This window comes from Eretmochelys imbricata, chromosome 1 (genome assembly GCF_965152235.1).
Source record: "Eretmochelys imbricata isolate rEreImb1 chromosome 1, rEreImb1.hap1, whole genome shotgun sequence".
In the NCBI taxonomy this organism is placed as follows: domain Eukaryota; kingdom Metazoa; phylum Chordata; order Testudines; family Cheloniidae; genus Eretmochelys; species Eretmochelys imbricata.
This window is the reverse complement of record NC_135572.1, coordinates 98,318,076-98,331,539: the sequence shown is the minus strand read 5'-3', so window position 1 is coordinate 98,331,539 and position 13,464 is coordinate 98,318,076. Positions and strand designations below refer to the sequence as shown.

Here is a 13,464-nt window from a genome sequence, read left to right as displayed (position 1 = left end):
TAAGCTGGGGAAAGGGGTCGATGTGCTGTAGGGTAGGGATAGGGTCCAGAGTGACCCAGACAAATTGGAGGATAGGGCCAAAAGAAATCTGATGAGGTTCAACAAGGACAAGTGCAGAGTCCTGCACTTTGGATGGAAGAATTACATGCATCGCTACAGGCTGGGGACCGACTGGCTAAGCAGCAGTTCTGAAGAAAAGGTCCTGGGGATTACAGTGGATGAGAAGCTGGATATGAGTCAACACTATGCCCTTATTGCCAAGAAGGCTAATGGCATATTGGGCTGCATCAGTAGGAGCATTGCCAGCAGATTGAGGGAAGTGACTATTCCCCTCTATTCGGCACTGGTGAGGTCACATCTGTAGTATTGCGTCCAGTTTTGGGTCCCCCACTACAGAAAGGATGTGGACAAATCGGAGATTGTCCAGCAGAGGGCAACGAAAATGATCAGGGGGCTGGGGCACATGACTTATGAGGAGAGGCTGAGGGAACTGGGCTTGTTTAGTCTGCAGAAGTGAAGAGTAAGGGGGGATTTGATAGCAGCCTTCAACTACCTGAAGGAGGATTCCAAAGAGGATGGAGCTTAGCTGTTTTCAGTGATAGCAGATGACAGAACAAGGAGCAATGGTCTCAACTTGCAGTGGGGGAGGTCTAGGTTGGATTTTAGGAAACACTATTTCACGAGGAGGGTGGTGAAGCATTGGAATGGGTTACCTAGGGAGGTGGTGGAGTCTCTATCCTTAGAGGTTTTCAAGGTCTGGCTTGACAAAGCCCTGGCTGGGATGATTTAAATAGTGTTGGTCCTGCCTTGAGCAGAGGGTTGGACTAGATGGTCTCCTGAGGTCTCTTCCAAACTAATCTTTTATAATTCTAAGATTCTATATTTGATGGAGGAGTTACCAGTTCTCCGCAGTATTTATCCCAGCTTTGATCATACTTTGGGAACACAGCTTGCCTTCAAATCCTTATATCAATTTTGAATTTTCTTCTGTGAGTTTCCTTATTTATTTTAAAAATTGTCTTCAATCAAGGTGCTGACTTGGTTGGCAAACTATGATGCTGTAGGTAGTACTCACATTCTTGGTCCTCCCTCCCTCTTGTTCCCCTGCCTATGCTACCTCTCACTTTGGAGCATCTAGCTGAGGATAGACTGCACATATGGAGCATTGTATCTACTCATAAAGCACTGTAGCTGGGTGAGTTGATGGAGCAATAGGCATTGTTTAACTTTTTCCAGGTGCTTTTGTGCTTTGGTGTGAGGTTGGGCCTTCTGTGCTTCTCATTGTTAATAGAGGCAGGCTTTGAGCTCTTCCGTTTCTTGGTACCACACTTCGGTTCTGTACATTAGATCGGCAACCTTTGGCACTCGGCCTGCCAGGGAAAGTCGCTGGCTGGCCAGGACGGTTTGTTTACCTGCAGCATCTGCATGTTCAGCCAATCGCAGCTCCCACTAGCAACAGTTTGCTGTCCGAGGCCAATGGGGGCTGCGGAAGCGGCGCGGCCAGTGGGAGCCGTGATTGGCTGAACATGTGGACGTGGCAGGTAAACAAACCATCCCGGCCCACCAGCAGCTTTCCCTGGTGGGCCGTGGGCCAAAGGTTGCTGATCCCTGGACTATTCTGTAAAGTTTTTATACCATACCTATCACCATAGAATTTTGAGTGCCCAGTTTATGGTATTTGATGGATGCAGTTCAATTCCTGATGCACCTTTACACTTCTTCATTAAAAAAATTGTATTAAGTACCATTTCTCTTTCAGATGGAGAATGAAAAATACCCTGGGGCTGCTGAAGGTAGCCTAAATATAATCTTTGTGTTGCTAATGAAGAGGCATGATTCCAATGCCTTCTGCCTGAGTAAAGATTATGGTTGTCTGGAATGTAAGATGTGTGCTTAGATGTCGCTCTGCACTTTCAGGTCTTTCAAAGAATGTACTTGAGAACCTTCTGTAAGGCCCTGGCTTGTCTCCAGCCCTTAAAAGACCCGCTCCCATACTCAGCATCTCGTTGTAAACAATTTTATTTTCCAAACATAAGCAAAAACAACAGCCCAGTTCTTTAGCCCATCCTGGGCTACAGCTCCCAGGAGATTTCCCCCTTTCCTTTCACTCCCTCCTGCTTCACGGCCTCTAGCAGGATTCTTCTGTGCTCTTTCGAATGAGCACTGCCTCTCAGAGCTTTCTCCCTGGATGCCCTTCTCTTCTCTTTCTCTCCCCCTCCCCCCAGTTTCCACCGCCTCCCCCCCGGGGACTTTGGCAACCAAGCCCAGGGCACTTCCTGTTGCTCTTGCTCCTTGATCATCCCCCTTTCTTACTGAAAGCCTGGATGTTTACAGCCCCAGCCAGGTGGTGCCCTGCCTCTTAATTGGTCAACCTTAATTGCACCTGTTCTAGCACAAGGGAGCTGAAACGACTTCATTTCAAAGGACCAGTCATTCTGTACTTCAAAGTAACATCCAGACTTGATGTTTAAAGCTCGTTGTTACAAATCCCTGTCAGCCTGCTTTAGTGCAGGTCCAGTGAAAGGATAAACCCAACATCAGCATTCCCATGTGTATAAAGAGTCCTGCAAGATCTGATTGCATTTGTGTCACTGGGACACATCAACACTCTTCTGAATGTTAAACAGGACATCATCATCTCCAAAATTCTATGCTCAATCTGTGCTAAGAGGGCAACAGTTGTCACCTGATTCCCAGCTGACCTTGTTCTTGGCTTGACAGCCATCTCTTTAAGCAGTGACTGTGATATTTGATTCTAACAGGCTATAGCAAGAGTTATTGCATAATCTAATGACCTCTATTATCAGATTGTTTTTGCAACAGCCTTAATCCCCCCCAGAAAACATCCTCATATTGGGCAAGTTGGAATCCACAGCACTGTGGAAGTTTTGGTGACATCAGCAATGAAATCTGTGACCTATACCATAGCACATGATGCACATCCCATCTCAGTTACCAACGAACCTTATCGTAACAGTAGTGTTAGCACAGCTGGTGTCAGTGTTTGTTCTACCTGCACTGACTCTTCTACCACCCATGTTGATTCAGCTACCTGCAGACTCTTTTGAGAATCAGGAGGAAAAGTGCTGAAGATGAGCACAGAGAGGAACTCTACTTAAATTCTGAGGAAATTGACAACTCTTCAGCAACTATGTCCATATGAGAAGAGGACAAGAGTAATGACTTCCTTGGAGGATACAAACTTTCTGGAACTGAAGACTAAAGTTTCCGACTTGACTCTGATTCATGAACAAAAAATCAAACTCAATAAAAATAGAGCTAAGGTTGAAAATAAGTTTTAATGAATTTCAGCTAATACGCCAGAACAATATTATTTCCTTTACAAAAATTCTGCACCTTTAAAAGCCCAAACCTGGGCATGTTTAGAAATTAACAGCTAACAATTCAGCCTCTTTCCTACTAGACATACCCCATTATCACACGCTCATTACAACTGACTTAAACTGCTCATGCAAACTTAACTTTGTACCTTAAAATTTACAAAAAATATGCAAAAGCCAAAATAACTAGTTACTGAATTCAGTATCTAGTCAGTTTATACTTAGAAATACTTAAAAATAATTTTAAGTATTGCTCTTACATCAAGATGAACACAGCTCTGTAAGCAGTATGTAGTCCTTCAGTTTAGCTCTCCCTCAGCATTCCCTGGACTTTTTTTTTTTTTTTTATAATCCTCATTTAATGAGCTTCTAGTTAACACTATCTTTGTTTGACTGAAAGAGTTTCTGGAATCCATACTGTTTATATATATATTTATAATTTCCCTAACACTTTTCTTTCTTACCCAAAAATAGTAAATGGCTCCATTTCTCAACAAGGCCAACAAAACTAAATAAATTTGGGGGTTTAGTTTAGCTATAGTTATACAAAGACAAACAAAAAGCAACCGAACATCAAATAAAAACAGCTCCCCCAAACAGAAGAATTTAAAAAAAACAAACAAACTAAATACGAACAAATAAAAAATACCCATCTGGAATTAACTGACAAGGATAATTTAAAGGAAGGGCCAGTTAAACATCAATACAACAGCATATAACTTTAAAATAATAAATAAACTCTTTTGCATGAATAAAAGTTAGGCAACTTTCTAAACATCACCATTACAGTGCATTTAAATTGTCAGGCAACTTCTTGAGCTATAGTGCATCCATCTAGCAGCAGGGAAGATATGATCTCATGCTGTGCATAACTGAATGATTCACTTCTCAGATAATGGAATTCAATAGAAAATGTAATGAGGGGAAATGACTAAAACATATTAAAGGTTGAAAACCATATGATGATTAAATGTAGTCAAAATGGTATCCAGCTGTATGAGTCTGTACTAAGGACTGCTGTATGTGAATGATTCAAAATACCTGTTAAATACAACACATCTGCAAGTGCAGTATTTTGCCAATTATATGACTAAATGTTCTTATTTTAGTATTGTTCATATCAAACCCCATTTAATGGCCTTAAAGGGCATAGGTATCCCTTCCACTATGCTGGACTTGATTAGACAGCTGCATAATGAAACCACTGCCCGTGTACGTCTGGGGAATCGGGTGTCTGCACCTTTTAAATCAGTATCTGGTGTCAGGCAGGCCTGCGTCTTGGTCCCTCTACTCTTTTTTGTTGGGCAATGGACTCCATGCATTCCATCAGGTCCACAGGCATTAAGATTGGTGCTCTCTCGCTCTGAGGCTTTGACTATGTTGTTGACATTGCTCTTTTGGTACAGAGCCCCGACAGGTTTCACAAGGCACTCCAGCAAATGGAGGAGGAGTTAGCTAAGATTGGCCTCCATGTTTCATGGTCAGAGCCAAAGTTGCAAAATCTAGGACCAGGTCCGTCAGTGACTCCAATCTCTTTGAATAATCAAACTGTAGAAGCAGTCTCCAACTTTTGCTATTTGGGTTCTATGCTCACCATTTCCTCCTACTCTCACACGGAGGTTCTCCATTGGATTGGTATCGCAGCATCTTCCAGGAGTCATTTACAATGAATATGGAATCAACATCATCTCAGCACAGCAACCAAGTTCAGGATCTATTCAAGCTGTATGCTCCCCATACTGTTGTACAGCTGCAAAACCTGGACACTGCGCTGCTCAGACTGGGCAAACTGGAGGCTTTCCACACAAAACACCAACGTTGTATATTGGGCATAATCCCTTTACATGCCTGATTTTGGTTCTCTTGGCTCCTCTGGTGGGGACTGAGCCATATCTCAGAGACCCCTGCTGACCCTCATGCTCTCCTGGTCTGGTGCTGAATTTTTGTGAGTGGAGATTGTCATCGTGGGGGTAAGACTCTTTTTTTTTTTTTGTCCTTGTTGATTTTCCTGTCCTGTCTTGTTGCCAGCAACTGTAGAAAGGCTGGGGAATAGGACATCTATCCCCTTTTTCAGAGCCCAATACCTTGCTTGTCCTGAGAAAAGGCTGAGGGGCATGCCTTCTCTTATTTGTACCCTCCCTTCCAGCCTAGTACCAGGCAGATTCTTCTCATTCATGGTTAGAAAGCATGTGTGGTAGCCCCCACTCAGCTGCTACTATCCTTTCTGGTTGCTAAACTTGTCTCTTTTTGCAGTTCAGTATGGAGTTATCTTCTCCCTTTGTGATTTAGGCCCATGCGAGTGAGTTGCATTGCCTTCACTGGTATCATGTGTCCAACAGGAGGAATGTAAGGGAGCCCTCCAGCTGTATGTAGAAGTCTGACAGTAATAGAGGAGCTCACTGTCTCCCCTTTTCAGAATGTCATTGCTACCCTTTTTTTGTTTGCCTTTGCTGGTTTGGGGAGAAAATGGTATGAATAGTTTTTGAAGAATTAAGTGCCACTTTTCTATATTGCTAAGAAGTATCAGTTTTCTAACAGGAAACATTAAGAATATAGTATCATGTGTATATTATAAAACCAGTGTAAGCCACATTTTATGGTTTTTATAGCTTTTTCATTTGTAATAAGTATTCACAATGTGTAAAATTGTGTTTATAACAGGATATTGTCTATTTTTTCTGCCAAAATTCTAGTTAAAGAATTTTTTTTTTAATGATGGAGATTGGATTTTCCATATGTTCCACAAAATTTTCAGGTATTATAGTAGGATTTACTTTAAGTTCTAAAAATGTTTTTGTTTTATTGTTGACATTCATCTTAGAAAACTAGCAATTTTTCCGCTTTCCTTTTCAAGCATTTCCATGAAATACTCGGAATTCAGCCTGGAGAGGCACATTTATTTCTAAATGGTCTTCCTATTGACCTGGATTTTCATGATCCATTTAGGTAAGAATTTCATTATTAAATTTATAAGCTCTACAGTTTGTAGAATTAACAGTTTTTTTGTGTTCACAATATTAGATAATATCCTGTGTTCCATACTTTGAGGTGTGTCAAATTTATAACTCCAGTATTGCAACTCGGATTCTTGTAGAGTATATATGAAATACTGGTGTACAGTGACATGGCTTTGTATGTGAACATTGTATTGTGATGTATGATCTTTTTTCTCTTGGAGGATCTTGTTTACAGTTGGGACACTTGCTATTTAAACTGAAAGTAGTGAATGGAAGGAATACTGTCTGCATATATAAAACAGGTGGAGAAAGCGTTGGTTTTTTTTAAGATAAATTACGTGCATTCTCCTTTTCATAATTTTTAGAAAGTTAAGGTAGTCTTTTAGGAGTGACATTTTGTATCACATTAAGCTTCATTACAGAGACAAGGTGGGTGAGGTAATATATTTTATTGGACCACTTATTATTTATTAAGCTTCATTGACAGAAGCATTGTGGGGCTTATTTTTATTTTATTTTGTATGATTGAACATTTTTTGGATGTCTGAAATAAGCCTTTTTGAACATCACAAATACTATTTTTTTTCTAGTCGGCATAGTTCTTCTCTGAGTGGTTGGTTGCACACATGTATTGCACTCTGGAGCATGTGCCAATGCACCCCATCCAGTGCACTGGAGCTGGAGAGTAGCACACCCCCCTGCCCCATCCTTGTGGCTATACAAGGGAAGTGCCGCCCTTCCCACTCTCAGTTCCCACCACCTGTGGCCTGAGTTATATCTTCCTTTGGGGATTTTTCTCAGGTATTTTTCTTCGGCATAGTCAGCGAGTTTAGCTCTCTACTTTATCTGTAAGTAGCTATAGTAGGTAGTACCCAATAGTTAGGTTTCTTTTTCACTTCATTTTATTTAAAGTTATTTTAATAGTTAGTTTTTGGTGCTTGGCACCAGTGGCATACAGCACTTGCTATACTTTTTAAGCATTGTGCATCATGTGAGGTGTCTGTTCCAAATAGTGACCCCCTCCTCCCCATGCTGCCTTTTGTGTCTTTATGAGGGACATAGAAAGGAGAGGTGCAGTGTCTGTCATTATTTCGAGAAAAGAATGAAGGTCTTCAGAAATCTGCTCCTCATACATCTCATAGAGCTGGCCGTAAGGCCTACCTCAGGCCCAGGGCCCTCAGTTGTATGCCCTGCTGCCTGCCCGCAGATGCTTTGGACAGAAGCCTGGATTTAGTTTCTTCTCCACAGAGAAAGAGGGGTCAGTCTTCTTTTGCAGGGCCTCCACTGAATTAGGATCCATAAGATAGACTACAGCCACAGAAGGGTTCCTCTTGTTCTTCACAAAAGGACTTGGAACATCATCAGGACTCTTCAGGTATTCAGGGTAGAGCTGGGCCATCAATCTGTCTCCCTGGTACTGCAGCAGGGAAATACCAGTACTGTGCTGTCAGTTCTGGTACCAATGGATTCTGTTTTGGCATCAACTTTGTTAGTACTGACAACAGCAAACGCTTATGAGGCAGCTAAGGAATTTGCTCTGCCTTCCATCTCAACCTCTCCTGTGGTACAGGAGTCCACCACGGTGGCTTCGCTGTCCTGGGCCTGTCTGGCTTCTCAGTTCTGGTGCAGAGACTGTTAGCAGTGCCAGTATCAGTACCAGTTCACTAATGTGGCACAGATATGGCCCCAGTACCATCTTCAGCACCAGCACACACAATGTCCGCACTAGTATGGCCTTCGACCTCAGTACTGATCGTTCTCTCTGGCTCGTTGTTTGTGGCCTCGCTACTGGAATGTTCGTCGTAGTGTGTACTGATTACAGTTTATACCCTGACACTGTCTGCAAGGTCTTTCCACAGCTACATTATCAACATCAGTACTACAGAGGATCAATTTATGATGCCATACCTTCAGTGTCTTGGGATGCATTTGTGATACCATCCCTAACTCGGTATCGATGTTGGCGTCTTCACAATGGGCTACAAATAAGTCAGGTCAGCTAGTGGCCCCATCACGTTTGGCAACCCACAATACCAACTGACTACTTTGACAGCTCGTCGCAGTTGGGTTCAGGGTCTTCCAGAACTTCCCCATCCCCTCTTTAGGCACAATCAGTCTAGTAAGTCGTCTGGGTTCTCCTAGCAGGAGATTATGTATACTGGCAGTGGGACCAATCATATAGCAGAGATAGATTGTAGCAGCCTGGTACTTATTGGCTGCCTATGCCATATGCTCTCCCCTGGTGGCTGTTTTGGAACTGCTGGGGTGTTTCCCAAGCTCCAAGGTTTTGATCACTGGTTCAGTCAAGGGGAAGGTTGCCAGAGTATTTGGCAAAGCAGTTTCCAGAGCCACCTAGATTGGAAGCACACAGAGAAACTATTCCCTATGAGCAGCCAGTGCTGCAGGAGGAACCAGTTGTACCACAGGAGGATCCATCGACTACTGTTAACCGGACTTCCTCACCTGTCGACTCAATGATCCCACACTATTCTCCGGTTCCAGAGGATTTTAAGTCTTATAAGGGCCTTCTGAGGAGACTGACTGAGGCTTTAGGCATTCAATCTGAGCTTGTGCAAGAGAGCACTCACAAGCTTTTGGACATTTTTCCAGGTGGCTGCCTGAGGAGGGTAGCCCTCCCAATTAATGAGGCTCATCTAGAACTGGCAAAGACCTTATGGCACATACCAGCCTACTTAGCTTCTATAGCTAATCACACAGATAACAGTATTGTGGCCCATTGCAAGACTTCAGGTGTTCTTATTCCCATCCTGCCTCAAACTCCCTGCTAGTTGTGGCTCTCTGTGGTGGGGCAGTGCCCCACCCCCAGGCAAGATAGGTTTACAGCAGGCCAGAGCGGCTGCGCAAGGCGGCAGGAAATCAGGGAGGGCCTGTTAGAGATCCAATCAGGGCTGAACAAGAGGCAGCCAATCGGGGCCACGCTAGGCCCTAAATAAAGGCTGTCCAGGAGAGAAGCAGTCAGTCTCTCCCAGGCCTTCAGAGGGTAAAGGTCTGTTTCCTGTGTGAGGAGACTAGCACCAGGGACAGCGCAGTAGTGGGCAGGTGTGGGGAGCAGAAGGGAACTCCAGCCTGGTACCTGCCAGGCTGCAGGCCCTGAGAAAAAGGGCCTAGCCGGTGCAAAGGGGCCGGAGGGGAAACAACCCAGGGAGAGAGACAGACAAAGGGAGAGACGGAGGGCAAGCAGTAAGGCTGCCGCCAAAGGGTCCCTGGGTTGGGACCCAGAGTAGAGGGCGGGCCTGGGTCCCCGCCTTACACTTATGCCCGGCTGTTAGACGTGGCCATAGCGGACTGCACCCAGCCTCTGACAGAAGGGGTTAGACTTTGAGGGTGTGGTTGGCCACATTGGCTGGGGCTAAGCAGAAGGACTGCTGTTAACTCCCCGCCCCCCTCCTCCCTCCCCGGACAGGAGTGAGCATGGACTAGGGGGCACTGCCGGAGGGCAGCGTCCTGAAGAGGATGCCACGAGAGAAGGGAGCAACGCTGGTCCAGATGCCAACAGAGGGCGAAAGACGGACGGGACATCACCAATGGAGGGCGCTCCACATGGATTGAGGTAATTCCCAGACATGCCACTGGGAGGTGCTGCGGTGGTGAGTCCCAACCCCGTCACACTCCCAGTGAGATATCGCATCAGGGAAGATTTAAATAAACTTTCAAAGAAAAAGAGCCAAAGAGACTTCCATTTATTTGGGAGAAAAAAATATTCCAACTCCTCTCTGCAGATGCAGATAGCAAACCAGCAGGCACTGTTAGCTAAATGTGACTTTGTAAACTGCGACACAGCGTCAAGAAGGAATATAAGGCTTTCCTGGTAAAAGATTGTATGGTAGCCAAGACATCGCTCCAGTCTCACAGTTACAAAACTCGGGCATAGCCTTGGACCTCCAGCAAACCATGAAGGACATCTGATTTGTTGGTCAGTTTTTATTTTTGTACACAACTGATGAAACTACATTCATTGAAAGACTCTTGTACTACACTTCGTTCATTGGGATTCTATGCAGACCCCTGCAGCTATAGTATCAAAATAAATACTATAGAGGATCTTTATACCCACCAACGCAGTGTAATTTTTCAAGAAGAAAGCACAAATCACAGAGAAGGATCTGCTCAACACTGCCAGCTTGTTCTCAGTCAGCTGTGGGTAAGCAGCCCATGTGAGTTCTCCTTCGAGGACAGCAATAAATCATTGGTGATCTTCCTGCTCACCACCCCACATCCCCATTTGGGGACAGAGTATCCCATTTCCTCAGTGCTTAGGAAGCCATAATGTCAGCAAAATGGGTCCTAAGCACTATGAGGTTGGGATATTGTATCCAGCACCTTTCCACCCTCCTTTCCCTTCCATCTATCCCGTCCCTTTTCATGGACCCATTTCATGAGTCATAATGGCTCCTTCAAGAAGTTTGCACTTTGCTCAGTGTAGAGGCCATAGAAGAAGTTCCTCTTCAACATGGTAGAAAGAGGTTTCACTCATGATACTTTCTTGATCCCCAAGTCCAACGGGGGTGTGAGACCCCATAATGGACCTTCGAAATCTCAATAAGATGATCAAGTGTATAAGATTTCATCAGGTTTCCCTAGCATCGGTCGTTCCTTCCCTAGATCACAATGACTGATTTGTGGTCTTCAATCTGCAGATACCTATTTCTACATGGCAGTACAGACAAGTCACAGGAGGTTTCAGAGATTTGTAGTAGCAGGCCAACAGTATCAGTACACAGTCTTTCCCTTTGGCCTGTGCTTGGTCCCACCAGTATTAATCAACTGCATGGTGATGGTGGCGGCCTACTTGAGGAAAAAAGGGAGTATAAGTAGTCCCATATCTGCATGATTGGTTAGTGTGATACAGATCCAAACATCAGGTTCTTCACCGAGTCTAGTTTATCATCTATCTCTTAGATTGTCTGGGATTCATGCTGCACAAAGAAAAATCCACAGTAGTCCCAACACAGAAAATCGAGTTCACTGAGTCTATGAACATGATGTTTTTTCTCCCTCAGGACAGATTTTAGATCATTTACCAATTCTGTCTCTCTCTCTCTCTAGTCATACCCTACTTCTGTGGTCCAAGTATGTTTAAGGTTACTAGGCCACATGGCCTCATGTAGTTAAGTGACCCAATGTGCCCAACTGCACCTGTTCATCATTCAAGGGTGGATGAAGTCAGTCAGTTGACCAAACAGACACCCCTCAGACAAGTTGGTTCGGATTCCTCCTTTGGTCCTAAGTTCCCTAAAATGGTGGATGGATCAGAACAACATATCTGGAGATGTACCTTTTTTATCACCTCCTTCCTTCCAAGATAATCATTACCAATGTCTCTCTGATAGAGTAAGACCCTCACCTAGTGGGTTGTGACCTCCAAGCATTATGTACAGGGCATGAATTGACTTTTTGCATTGTTGTTCTCGTTTATATGAAGACACTGAACTTCAAAAAGGCAGACTTCAACCATCTAAGAGAAATAGTAGGCAAGGTCCCACAGAGACGCCAATTAGGAGGAAGAGGAGTGGAAGGGGACTGGCAGTTCCTAAAAGATGTAATATTAGAGGCTCAACATCATGCTGTTCCAATGCAGTAGAAAGATAAGAAGAGCCACAGGATGCCAATTTGACCGCACAGTGAGGTTTTCAGCTATCTAAAAACCAAAGAGGATACATAAAGGAAATTGAAGGAGGGGCATATCACCAAGGAAGCATACATGAGAATAGCACAAGCATGTAGGGACAAAATCAGGAAAGGCAAGGCAAGGAATTAGTTACAACTGGCTGAAATGTAAGAGACAAGAAGGGGTTTTACAAATATCTCAGACAAAGAAGAAAGATCAGGGATGGTGTGGGTCTGCTGCTCAATGGAGAAGGTGAGCTAGTAATGGAAGATAAGCAGATGGAGCTGCTCAATGCCTGCTTTGTGTCAGTCTTCACAGAAAAAAAAAACATGTAACCAGATGACTAATGAAGTTATCACAGACAATAAAGAAGAAGGGATGACTTGCATGCTATCAGAATAAGTAAAGAATGAGTCAAAGATACTCTGACTAATTTGAATGAATTCAAGTCAGCAAGGCCTGATGCTGTTCACTCCAGGGTGCTGAAGGAATTAGCTGAAGAAATCTCGGAGCCACTGGCAATAATATTTGCAAACTCATGGGTGACAGGAGAGGTCCCAGAAGACTGGTGAAGGGCTAATGTAGTGCCCATCTTTTTAAAAGGGGGAAAAGGAGGAACCAGGGAACTGTAGACCAGTCAACCTGGCCTCTATACCTGGGAAGCTACTAGAACAATGAATAAAGCACTCAGTTTGCAAACACCTGAAGGATGAAGTGGTGATCACTAGCAGCTAGCATGGATTTACTAAACACGAATCATGCCAAAACCAGCTTATTTGAAAAGGTAACTGGTTTGGTGGACTGGGGGAATGTGGTAGACATAATACAGCTGGACTTTATTAAGGCTTTGACACAATCCCCCATGAAATTCTCATAAGTAAGCTGGAGAAATGCGAGCTCAGCAGAACTACCATTAGGTGGATACATAATTGCTTAAAATGCATACAAAGAGAAAGACGTTGGATAGGAAGGAGATCTTAAATGAGGTTCCACAGAGATCTGTTCTGGGTCAGGTGTTCATTAACATCTTTATTAATGACTTGGATGTAGGTGTAGAGAACATACTGATCAAATTTGCAGATGACACAAAGCTGGGGGGTTGCAAACACTTTGGAGGTTAGAGTTAACATTCAAAGATACCTTGATAAACTGGAGAACTGGGCTATAAACAACAAAATGAAATTCAACAAAGACAAATGTAAGGTGCTACACTTAGGAAGAAAAACCAAATGGACAAATACAGAATGGGGGATAACTGGCTTGGAAGCAGCATTTCTGAGAGGGATCCGGGAGTTGTAGTGAATCACAACCTCAACAGGAGTCGTCAATATGATGCTGTTGCAAGAAAAGCAAGTGCAGTTTTGGGTTGCATTAACAGGGGCATAGCATGCAAGTCATGGGAGGTGGCAGTGCCATTTTACTCGGCACTGGTTAGGCCTCAGCTGGAGTACAGTGTCCATTTTTGGTCACCACTGCATAGAAGGGATGTAGAGAAGCTGGAAAGGATCCAGAGGCAAGTGATAAAGATGATCAAAGG

At 43.9% G+C, this 13,464-nt stretch overlaps 1 protein-coding gene across 1 annotated transcript in view; it reads left to right on the top strand.

Annotated features, from left to right (window-relative positions):
- Window positions 1-13,464, top strand: part of UGGT2 (UDP-glucose glycoprotein glucosyltransferase 2) — a 282,769-nt gene that overhangs the window by 93,890 nt on the left and 175,415 nt on the right. Inside the window, exon 11 of the mRNA XM_077807042.1 lies at window positions 6,196-6,287. Coding sequence (XP_077663168.1) covers window positions 6,196-6,287 — 92 coding nt within the window. The remainder of the gene's footprint in view (window positions 1-6,195; window positions 6,288-13,464) is intronic.